Source organism: Coregonus lavaretus (genome assembly GCF_964263955.1).
Source record: "Coregonus lavaretus genome assembly, contig: HAP1_SCAFFOLD_694, whole genome shotgun sequence".
Lineage (NCBI taxonomy): Eukaryota > Metazoa > Chordata > Actinopteri > Salmoniformes > Salmonidae > Coregonus > Coregonus lavaretus.
In genome coordinates, this window is record NW_028160776.1 from 181,917 (window position 1) to 193,619 (window position 11,703).

At 45.7% G+C, this 11,703-nt stretch overlaps 1 protein-coding gene across 1 annotated transcript in view; it reads left to right on the plus strand.

Moving 5' to 3' along the window:
• LOC311121449 (serine/threonine-protein kinase pim-2-like) overlaps positions 1-8,906 on the plus strand; it is an 18,367-nt gene extending 9,461 nt beyond the window's left edge. Inside the window, exons 6-8 of the mRNA XM_084195941.1 lie at positions 2,679-2,773; positions 5,370-5,451; positions 8,765-8,906. Coding sequence (XP_084052067.1) covers positions 2,679-2,773; positions 5,370-5,451; positions 8,765-8,856 — 269 coding nt within the window. The 3' untranslated portion in view covers positions 8,857-8,906. The remainder of the gene's footprint in view (positions 1-2,678; positions 2,774-5,369; positions 5,452-8,764) is intronic.
• Positions 8,907-11,703: the final 2,797 nt, after the last annotated feature.

Below are 11,703 nucleotides of genomic sequence, written 5' to 3' on the forward strand. Positions count from 1 at the left end.
TCTCTCTCCCTGTCTCTCTCCCTGTCTCTCTCTCCCTGTCTCTCTCTCCCTGTCTTGCTCCCCCTGTCTCTCTCCCTGTCTCTCTCTCCCTGTCTTGCTCCCCCTCTCTCTCTCCCTGTCTCTCTCCCTGTCTCTCTCTCCCTGTCTCTCTCCCTGTCTCTCTCTCCCTGTCTCTCTCTCCCTGTCTTGCTCCCCCTGTCTCTCTCTCCCTGTCTTGCTCCCCCTGTCTCTCTCCCTGTCTCTCTCTCCCTGTCTTGCTCCCCCTCTCTCTCTCCCTGTCTCTCTACACCTGTCTCTCTCCCTGTCTCTCTCCCCCTGTCTCTCTCCCTGTCTCTCTCTCCCTGTCTCTCTCCCTGTCTCTCTCTCCCTGTCTCTCTTCCTGTCTCTCTCCCTGTCTCTCTCTCCCTTTCTCTCTCCCTGTCTCTCTCTCCCTGTCTCTCTCTCCCTGTCTTGCTCCCCCTGTCTCTCTCCCTGTCTCTCTCCCTGTCTCTCTCCTTGTCTCTCTCTCCCTGTCTCTCTCCCTGTCTCTCTCTCCATGTCTCTCTCTCCCTGTCTTGCTCCCCCTCTCTCTCTCCCTGTCTCTCTCTCCCTGTCTCTCTCTCCCTGTCTCTCTCTCCCTGTCTCTCTCTCCCTGTCTCTCTCCCTGTCTCTCTCTCCCTGTCTCTCTCCCTGTCTCTCTCTCCCTGTCTTGCTCCCCCTGTCTCTCTCCCCTGTCTCGCTCCCCCGTCTCGCTCCCTGTGTCTCTCTCCCTGTCTCTCTCTCCCTGTCTCTCTCCCTGTCTCTCTCTCCCTGTTTCTCTCCCCCTGTCTCTCTCCCTGTCTCTCTACACCTGTCTCTCTCCCTGTCTATCTCCCTGTCTCTCTCTCCCTGTCTCGCTTCCCCGTCTCTCTCCCTGTCTCTCTCCCCTGTCTCGCTCCCCCGTCTCTCTCCCCCTGTCTCTCTCCCTGTCTCTCTACACCTGTCTCTCTCCCTGTCTCTCTCTCCCTGTCTCTCTACACCTGTCTCTCTCCCTGTCTATCTCCCTGTCTCGCTCCCCGTCTCTCTCCCCCGTCTCTCTCCCTGTCTCTCTCCCTGTCTCTCTACACCTGTCTCTCTCCCTGTCTCTCTCCCCCTGTCTCTCTCCCTGTCTCTCTCCCTGTCTCTCTCTCCCTGTCTCTCTCCCTGTCTCTCTCTCCCTGTCTCTCTCCCTGTCTCTCTCTCCCTGTCTTGCTCCCCCTGTCTCTCTCCCTGTCTCTCTCTCCCTGTCTTGCTCCCCCTCTCTCTCTCCCTGTCTCTCTCCCTGTCTCTCTCTCCCTGTCTCTCTCCCTGTCTCTCTCTCCCTGTCTCTCTCTCCCTGTCTTGCTCCCCCTGTCTCTCTCCCTGTCTCTCTCTCCCTGTCTTGCTCCCCCTGTCTCTCTCCCTGTCTTGCTCCCCCTCTCTCTCTCCCTGTCTCTCTACACCTGTCTCTCTCCCTGTCTCTCTCCCCCTGTCTCTCTCCCTGTCTCTCTCTCCCTGTCTCTCTCCCTGTCTCTCTCTCCCTGTCTCTCTCCCTGTCTCTCTCCCTGTCTCTCTCTCCCTGTCTCTCTCCCTGTCTCTCTCTCCCTGTCTCTCTCTCCCTGTCTTGCTCCCCCTGTCTCTCTCCCTGTCTCTCTCCCTGTCTCTCTCTCCCTGTCTCTCTCCCCCTGTCTCTCTCTCCCTGTCTTGCTCCCCCTCTCTCTCTCCCTGTCTCTCTCTCCCTGTCTCTCTCTCCCTGTCTCTCTCCCTGTCTCTCTCTCCCTGTCTCTCTCCCTGTCTCTCTCTCCCTGTCTCTCTCCCTGTCTCTCTCTCCCTGTCTTGCTCCCCCTGTCTCTCTCCCCTGTCTCGCTCCCCCGTCTCGCTCCCTGTGTCTCTCTCCCTGTCTCTCTCTCCCTGTCTCTCTCCCTGTCTCTCTCCCCCTGTCTCTCTCCCTGTCTCTCTACACCTGTCTCTCTCCCTGTCTATCTCCCTGTCTCGCTTCCCCGTCTCTCTCCCTGTCTCTCTCCCCTGTCTCGCTCCCCCGTCTCTCTCCCCCTGTCTCTCTCCCTGTCTCTCTACACCTGTCTCTCGCCCTGTCTCTCTCTCCCTGTCTCTCTCCCTCTCTCTCTCCCTGTCTCTCTACACCTGTCTCTCTCCCTGTCTATCTCTCTGTCTCGCTCCCCGTCTCTCTCCCCCGTCTCTCTCCCTGTCTCTCTCCCCCTGTCTCTCTCCCTGTCTCTCTACACCTGTCTCTCTCCCTGTCTCTCTCCCCCTGTCTCTCTCCCTGTCTCTCTCCCTGTCTCTCTCTCCCTGTCTCTCTCCCTGTCTCTCTCCCTGTCTCTCTCTCCCTGTCTCTCTCCCTGTCTCTCTCTCCCTGTCTCTCTCTCCCTGTCTTGCTCCCCCTGTCTCTCTCCCTGTCTCTCTCTCCCTGTCTTGCTCCCCCTGTCTCTCTCCCTGTCTCTCTCTCCCAGTCTCTCTCCCTGTCTCTCTCCCTGTCTCTCTCTCCCTGTTTCTCTCCCTGTCTCTCTCCCTGTCTCTCTCTCCCTGTCTTGCTCCCCCTGTCTCTCTCCCCTGTCTCGCTCCCCCGTCTCGCTCCCCCGTCTCTCCCCCTGTCTCTCTCCCTGTCTCTCTCCCTGTCTATCTCCCTGTCTCTCTCTCCCTGTCTCTCTCCCCCTGTCTCTCTACACCTGTCTCTCTCCCCCCAGGTACTCCTGAGTATCTTCCTCCAGAGACAGTACTGAGAGGGGAGTACTTTGCTGTTCCGGCCACCGTGTGGTCGCTGGGAATACTGCTTTTCCAGGTACATTACTACAAATATACTACTATTACTACTACTACTACTACTACTACTACTACTACTACTACTACTACAGCTACAACTACTACTACTACTACAGCTACTACTACAAATATACTACTACTACAAATATACTACTACTACTACTACTACTACTGCTACAAATATACTACAGCTACTACTACTACTACTACTACTACTACTACAGCTACTACTACTGCTACTACTACACTACTACTACTACACTACTACTACTACTACTACTACTACTACTACTACTACTACACTACTGCTACTACAGCTACTACTGCTACTACTACTACTACTACTACTACTACTACTACTACTACTGCTACTACTACTACTACTACTACTACTACTACAGCTACTACTGCTGCTACTACTACTACTAGTACTACTACTACTACACTACTGCTACTACAGCTACTACTGCTACTACTACTACTACTACTACTACTACTACTACTACTGCTACTACTACTACTACTACTACTGCTACTACTACTACTACTACTACTACTACTACTACACTACTGCTACTACAGCTACTACTACTACTACTACTACTACTACTACTACTACTGCTACTACTACTACACTACTACTACTACTACTACTACAGCTACTACTGCTGCTACTACTACTACTACTACTACTACTACTACTACTACTACTACTACAGCTACTACTGCTACTACTACTACTACTACTACTACTACTACTACTACTGCTACTACAGCTACTACTGCTACTACTACTACTACTACTACTACTACTACTGCTACTACTACTACTGCTACTACTACTACTACTACTACTACTACTACTACTACTACTGCTACTACTACTACTACTACACTACTACTACTACTACTACTACTACTACACTACTGCTACTACAGCTACTACTGCTGCTGCTACTTGCTTTTTCCATCTTTACTAACAACATGCCACTGGCTTTGAGTAAAGCCAGAGTGTCTATGTATGCGGATGACTCAACACTATACACGTCAGCTACTACAGCAACTGAAATCACTGCAACACTTGCAGTTAGTTGCAGTTAGTTTCAGAGTGGGTGGCAAGGAATAAGTTAGTCCTAAATATTTCTAAAACTAAAAGCATTGTATTTGGGTCAAATCATTCACTAAACCCTAAACCTCAACTACATCTCATAATGAATCATGTGGAAATTGAGCAAGTTGAGGTGACTAAACTGCTTGGAGTAACCCTGGATTGTAAACTGTCATGGTCAAAGCATATTGATTCAACAGTAGCTAAGATGGGGAGAAGTATGTCCATAATTAAGCGTTGCTCTGTCTTCTTAACAACACTATCAACAAGGCAGGCCCTAGTTTTGTTTCACCTGGACTACTGTTCAGTCGTGTGGTCAGGTGCCACAAAAAGGGACTTGGGAAAATTGCAATTGGCTCAGAACAGGGCAGCACGGCTGGCCCTTGGATGTACACAGAGATCTAATATTAATAATATGCATGCAAATCTCTCCTGGCTCAAAGTGGAGGAGAGATTGACTTCATCACTACTTGTATTTGTGAGAGGTATTGACATGTTGAATAGACAGAGCTGTCTGTTTGAACTACTGGCACACATCTCAGACACCCATGCATACCCCACAAGACATGCCACCAGAGGTCTCTTCACAGTCCCCAAGTCCTGAACAGACTATGGGAGGCGCACAGTACTACATAGAGCCATGACTACATGGAACTCTATTCCACATCAGGTAACTGATACAAGCAGTAAAATCAGATTTAAAAAACTGGTAAAAATACACCTTATGGAACAATGGGGACTGTGAAGGACACATTGGGATATTGTTGTATGGTGGTATTAAACATTTTGTATTGTAGATAGGTAGTGGTGTAATAATGTTATATGATGTACTGTTTTATATTTTGTTTTATATGTAAGTGCTTTAATATGTTTGGACCCCAGGAAGAGTAGGGATCCCTAATAAATACAAATACTGCTACTACTACTACTACTATTACTACTACTACTACTGATGCTACTACTACTACTACTACTATTACTACTACTACTACTGATGCTACTACTACTACTACTACTACTACTACTACTACTACTACTACTACTACTGATGCTACTACTACTACTACTACTACTACTACTACTACTACTACTACTGATGCTACTACTACTACTACTACTACTGCTACTGCTACTACTATTGATGCTACTACTGATGCTACTACTACTACTACTACTACTACTGCTACTACTACTACTATTGATGCTACTACTACTACTACTACTATTACTACTGCTGCTACTACTACTACTATTGATGCTACTACTACTACTACTACTATTACTACTGCTGCTACTACTACTACTATTGATGCTACTACTACTACTACTACTACTATTACTACTGCTGCTACTACTATTGATACTACTACTACTACTACTACTACTAAACATTAGCTGGTGGTACAATACCACTATCCCACTCTTTAATAATAGTAATCCCACTGCTATAATAAAGAGATAGCACATTGCTGTAACAAGTGTTTGCTGTGGAACTGTTTTTTTCTAGATGGTGTGGGGTGACGTTCCTTTCTACAGTGACACTAGCATCGCCAAGGCAACCCTCTACTTTCCACGCGGAATATCCAGAGGTGAGTGTAAAGACTTTAGAGACTATCTGCACCTAGGGACTATCTGCACCTAGGGACTATCTGCACCTAGGGACTATCTGCACCTAGAGACTATCTGCACCTAGAGACTATCTGCACCTAGGGACTATCTGCACCTAGGGACTACCTGCACCTAGGGACTATCTGCACCTAGGGACTATCTGCACCTAGGGACTATCTGCACCTAGGGACTATCTGCACCTAGAGACTATCTGCACCTAGGGACTATCTGCACCTAGGGACTATCTGCACCTAGAGACTATCTGCACCTAGGGACTATCTGCACCTAGGGACTATCTGCACCTAGGGACTATCTGCACCTAGAGACTATCTGCACCTAGGGACTATCTGCACCTAGGGACTATCTGCACCTAGGGACTATCTGCACCTAGAGACTATCTGCACCTAGGGACTATCTGCACCTAGGGACTATCTGCACCTAGGGACTATCTGCACCTAGAGACTATCTGCACCTAGGGACTATCTGCACCTAGGGACTATCTGCACCTAGGGACTATCTGCACCTAGGGACTATCTGCACCTAGAGACTATCTGCACCTAGGGACTATCTGCACCTAGGTACTATCTGCACCTAGGGACTATCTGCACCTAGGGACTATCTGCACCTAGGGACTATCTGCACCTAGGGACTATCTGCACCTAGGGACTATCTGCACCTAGGGACTATCTGCACCTAGGGACTATCTGCACCTAGGGACTATCTGCACTGACTCTAAACACATCCAACCCTTACAAACATGCTGCTGTTGTATTATATACTATATTTATTATAAACTGGGTGGTTTGAGCCCTGAATTCTGATTGGCTGAAAGCCATGGTATATCAGACCGTATACCACGGGAATGACAAAACATTTAGTTTTACTGCTCTAATTACATTGGTAACCAATTTATAATAGCAATACATCTCCTCAGGGGTTTGTGATATACAGTGCCTTTTGCATTACAACCTGTAATTTAAATGGATTTTTATTTGGATTTCATGTAATGGACATACACAAAATAGTCCAAATTGGTGAAGTGAAAATAAAAATTACTTGTTTCAAAAAATTCGAAAAAATAGATAACAGAAAAGTGGTGCGTGCGTATGTATTCACCCCCTTTGCTATGAAGCCCCTAAATAAGACCTGGTGCAACCAATTACCTTCAGAAGTCACATAATTAGTTAAATAAAGTCCACCTCTGTGCAACTAAGTGTCACATGATCTGTCACATGATCTCAGTATATATACACCTGTTCTGAAAAGCTCCAGAGTCTGCAACACCACTAAGCAAGGGGCACCACCAAGCAAGCGGCACCATGAAGACCAAGGAGCTCTCCAAACAGGTCAGGGACAAAGTTGTGGAGAAGTACAGATCAGGGTTGGGTTATTCAAAAATATCCGAAACTTTGAACATCCCACGGAGCACCATTAAATCCCTTAATACAAAATGGAAAGAATATGGCACCACAACAAACCTGCCAAGAGAGGGCCGCCCACCAAATCTCACGGACCAGGCAAGGAGGGCATTAATCAGAGAGGAAACAAAGAGACCAAAGATAACCCTGAAGGAGCTGCAAAGCTCCACAGCAGAGATTGGAGTATCTGTCCATAGGACCACTTTAAGCTGTACACTCCACAGAGCTGGGCTTTACGGAAGAGTGGCTAGATAAAAGCCATTGCTTAAAGAAAAAAATAAGCAAACACGTTTGGTTTGCCAAAAGGCATGTGGGAGACTCCACAAACATATGGAAGAAGGTACTCTGGTCAGATAAGACTAAAATTGAGCTTTTTGGCCATCAAGGAAAACACTATGTCTGGCGCAATCCCAACACCTCTCATCACCCCGAGAACACCATCCCCACAGTGAAGCATGGTGGTGGCAGCATCATGCTGTGGGGATATTTTTCATCGGCAGGGACTGGGAAACTGGTCAGAATTGAAGGAATGATGGATGGCGCTAAATACAGGGAAATTCTTGAGGGAAACCTGTTTCAGTCTTCCAGAGATTTGAGACTGAGGTTCACCGTCCAGCAGGACAATGACCCTAAGCATACTGCTAAAGCAACACTCGAGTGGTTTAAGGGGAAACATTTAAATGTCTTGGAATGGCCTAGTCAAAGCCCAGACCTCAATCCAATTGAGAATCTATGGTATGACTTAAAGATTGCTGTACACCAGCGGAACCCATCCAACTTGAAGGAGCTGGAGCAGTTTTGCCTTGAAGAATGGGCAGAAATGCCAGTGGCTAGATGTGCCAAGCTTATAGAGACATACCCCAAGAGACTTGCAGCTGTAATTGCTGCAAAAGGTGCCTCTACAAAGTATTGACTTTGGGGGGGTGAATAGTTATGCACGCTCAAGTTCAGTTTTTTTGTCTTATTTCTTGTTTGTTTCACACAACAACAAAATTTGCATCTTGAAAGTGGTAGGCATGTTGTGTAAATCAAATGATACAAACACCCCCAATATCCATTTAAATTCCAGGTTGTAAGGCAACAAAATAAGAAAAATGCCAAGGGGGGTGAATACTTTGGCAAGCCACCGTATGGCCAATATACAAGGCACTCCGCGTTGCGTCGAGCATAAGAACAGCCCTTAGCCGTGGTATATTGGCCATATACCACACCCCCTCGGGCCTTATTGCTTAATTAAACTGCGCGTCCATGACACTATCTACTTTATGTTGGTAAATACAGTCATAATTGACATCATCTAGTCAGTATATTATATTGTAATAATTGACATCATCTAGTCAGTATATTATATTGTAATAATTGACATCATCTAGTCAGTATATTATATATCCGTTTTATACTATTAATCTTCTAATTACTTAATATTTTTTATTAGACTTTTTTACAATTAATATTGATTATTGTTGAGAGAGCAGTAGATAGTAGTATAATAATATATAATAATAATATGCCATTTAGCAGACGCTTTTATCCAAAGCGACTTACAGTCATGCGTGCATACATTTTTTTTATTTGTGTATGGGTGGTCCCGGGGATCGAACCCACTACCTTGGCGTTCCAAGCGCCGTGCTCTACCAGCTGAGCTACAGCTAGTAGAAAGCGTTTCACCTTTTATACTGTGTGACGAAATAAAATGTGACTTGATTTTGGATTTGTGTGTCTCTGTGTAACGAAGTTAGGTTAGTGAACCGCACTCACGTGTGTTGAACTTGCCTGAGACTCAATGGCGACCCCAATGCCTAGGCTTTAGCTTAGCGGGCTAAAACAGTTTACCTGCATGTGTGAATGACATGACATCACTATTTTTGTGTTGCAGATTGCCGTCACCTGATTCGCCGGTGCCTCGCTGTCAGTCCAGACGACCGGCCAACCCTGGAGCAGTTACAACAACACCCCTGGATGCAATAGAACAGACTACTACTGATTTCACATCTTGGAAATATTTCATCTATAATGTCCTAAATAAACATTGTCAGCATTCCTATTTGTGTCATGTCATCCCTGACTGATAGTAGATGAAATTATATAGCAGGGGAATTCAAATCTTTCCCTACGAATCTTTCCCTTTGTTTACTGTAAAATAGCATTGTATCTGGTCAAACACCATTTTTTCCAATAATTTACTAAGGGTTGGTAACAGGCTAATTGGTCGGCTATTTGAGCCAGTTAAGTTGCCTTTACTATTCTTAGGTAGCAGAATGACTTTTGCTTCCCTCCAAGCCTGGGGGCACACACTTTCTAGTAGGCTTAGATTGAAGAGATGGCAAATAGGAGTGGCAATATCATCCGCTATTATCCTCAGTCATTTTCCATCCAAGTTGTCAGACCCCGGTGGCTTGTCATCGTTGATAGACAACAATAATTTTTTCACGTCTTCCACACTCACTTTACGGACTTCAAAACGACAATGCTTGTCTTTCATAATTTGGTCAGATACACTTGGATGTGTAGTGTCAGCAATTGTTGCTGGCATGTCATGTCTAAATTTGCTAATCTTGCCAATGAAAAAAATCCTTAAAGTAGTTGGCAATATCAGTTGGTTTTGTGATGAATAAGCCATCTGAATCAATGAATGATGGAGCTGAGTTTGCCTTTTTTCCCAAAATGTCAGTTAAGGTGCTCCAAAGCTTTTTACTATCATTCTTTGTCATTTATCTTTGTTTCATAGTGTAGTTTCTTCTTCTTTTTATTCAGTTTAGTCACATGATTTCTCAATTTGCAATACGTTTGCCAATCGGTTGTGCAGCCAGACTTATTTGCCATTCCTTTTGCCTCATCCCTCTCAACCCATACAACTTTTCAATTCCTCATCAATCCACGGGGATTTCAATTGTTTTTACAGTCATTTTCTTAATGGGTGCATGCTTATTAGTAACTGGAACAAGCAATTTCATGACTGGAATAAGCCTGATGAAAGCCAGTCAATATTTAAATCACCCAGAAAGTATACCTCTCTATTGATATCACATACATTAACAAGCATTTCACACGTTATCCAGATACTGACTGTTAGCACTTGGTGGTCTATAGCAGCTTCCCACCAGAATGGGCTTTAGGTGAGGCAGATGAACCTGTAGCAATGTCATTGTATTTACCCCAATTTCAGCCTTTGCCCAACCCCTTCAAAAATGCATTCAGGTGAGAAGTTGTGGGTGGGGCATAAACAAGGTCCGCCCACTAACATACAAGGTGTGCCACAAATGCACTGGCTGGCTAGGCTTCCTAGACCTTTCCATTCCAAATGATTGACTGAAATTAACTTAGTGATGACATATACTGTGTTAATAACTTTTTAATTATAGGTGCATGCTAGACGACGCACCCTGCATAAAGCTCAGACCTATTTGTTCCATTGCAGTTGTCTCTGTCTGTGTAAGGGAACCCCCCTACCAGATCCCAACACTTTCTCACTAAAGCATACTTACCAGAAGGCCACTGATAGAAGGCCACTGAGAGAAGGCCACTGAGAGAAGGACACTGATAGAAGGCCACTGAGAGAAGGCCACTGATAGAAGGCCACTGAGAGAAGGCCACTGAGAGAAGGACACTGATAGAAGGCCACTGAGAGAAGGACACTGAGAGAAGGCCACTGAGAGAAGGCCACTGATAGAAGGCCACTGATAGAAGGACACTGAGAGAAGGCCACTGAGAGAAGGCCACTGAGAGAAGGCCACTGAGAGAAGGCCACTGAGAGAAGGCCACTGAGAGAAGGACACTGATAGAAGGACACTGATAGAAGGCCACTGAGAGAAGGCCACTGAGAGAAGGCCACTGATAGAAGGCCACTGATAGAAGGCCACTGATAGAAGGCCACTGAGAGAAGGCCACTGAGAGAAGGCCACTGATAGAAGGCCACTGAGAGAAGGCCACTGAGAGAAGGCCACTGAGAGAAGGCCACTAATAGAAGGCCACTGAGAGAAGGCCACTGAGAGAAGGCCACTGCCTCTGATAAAATGATGTGAAGTTAAATAAGTCTCTGGACATTTAGCTCACAGTGGTAAGGTGCCGAGTTCCTGACATCTATTGCCACTTGCGGTGGAAGTTCGAATCCCCCATGGGGCGCAAAATAAAATGTAGCTCACATTTACTGCGGAATTGTGTTGGGAGGAAAAAGTGTAATCATCACCGTGAAAGTTAAGATTAGGGGCTCAATTCAATCCAACCCGCATTGCAGTATTTACGCAGTGGCTCTTTTTCCAATGGTCAAATTAACTCACAGGTTGGTCTTGGGTTCTCTATAAAAACCTACAACTACTACCAGGGCGACCACCCCCACCCCCCTCACAGGTATGCTTTCACTTTTCAGAATTATGTGGGACCAGGATGAATATTGTAAATAAAGGATACAAAAATTGGGATTAGAAACCACAATGAACTATGAGCAAACTGTTTTAGCGCCGGCAATCAGTCATAGTGGTTGGGAGAAAATACAACACATTAATGGTGCTTTCAAGACAACTGGGAACTTGGAAAAAAACGAGGTCAAATCAGGACATCAGTGATCTTCAGGTCGGAGCTCTGGAAAGATGCCCTAGTTCCCGACTTGTTATTCCGAGTTGGATGACCGTTCAAAACTATTTTCCCCAGTCAAAGATCGTTTTTTTCGCCCGAGTCACGATTTCAACGGTAGAGTTGAACCGCTAGGAACAAAAAGAGATTCACTACTAAAAGACCAAAATACACTGCTCAAAAAAATTAAGGGAACACTTAAACAACACATCCTAGATCTGAATGAATGAAATAATCTTATTAAAT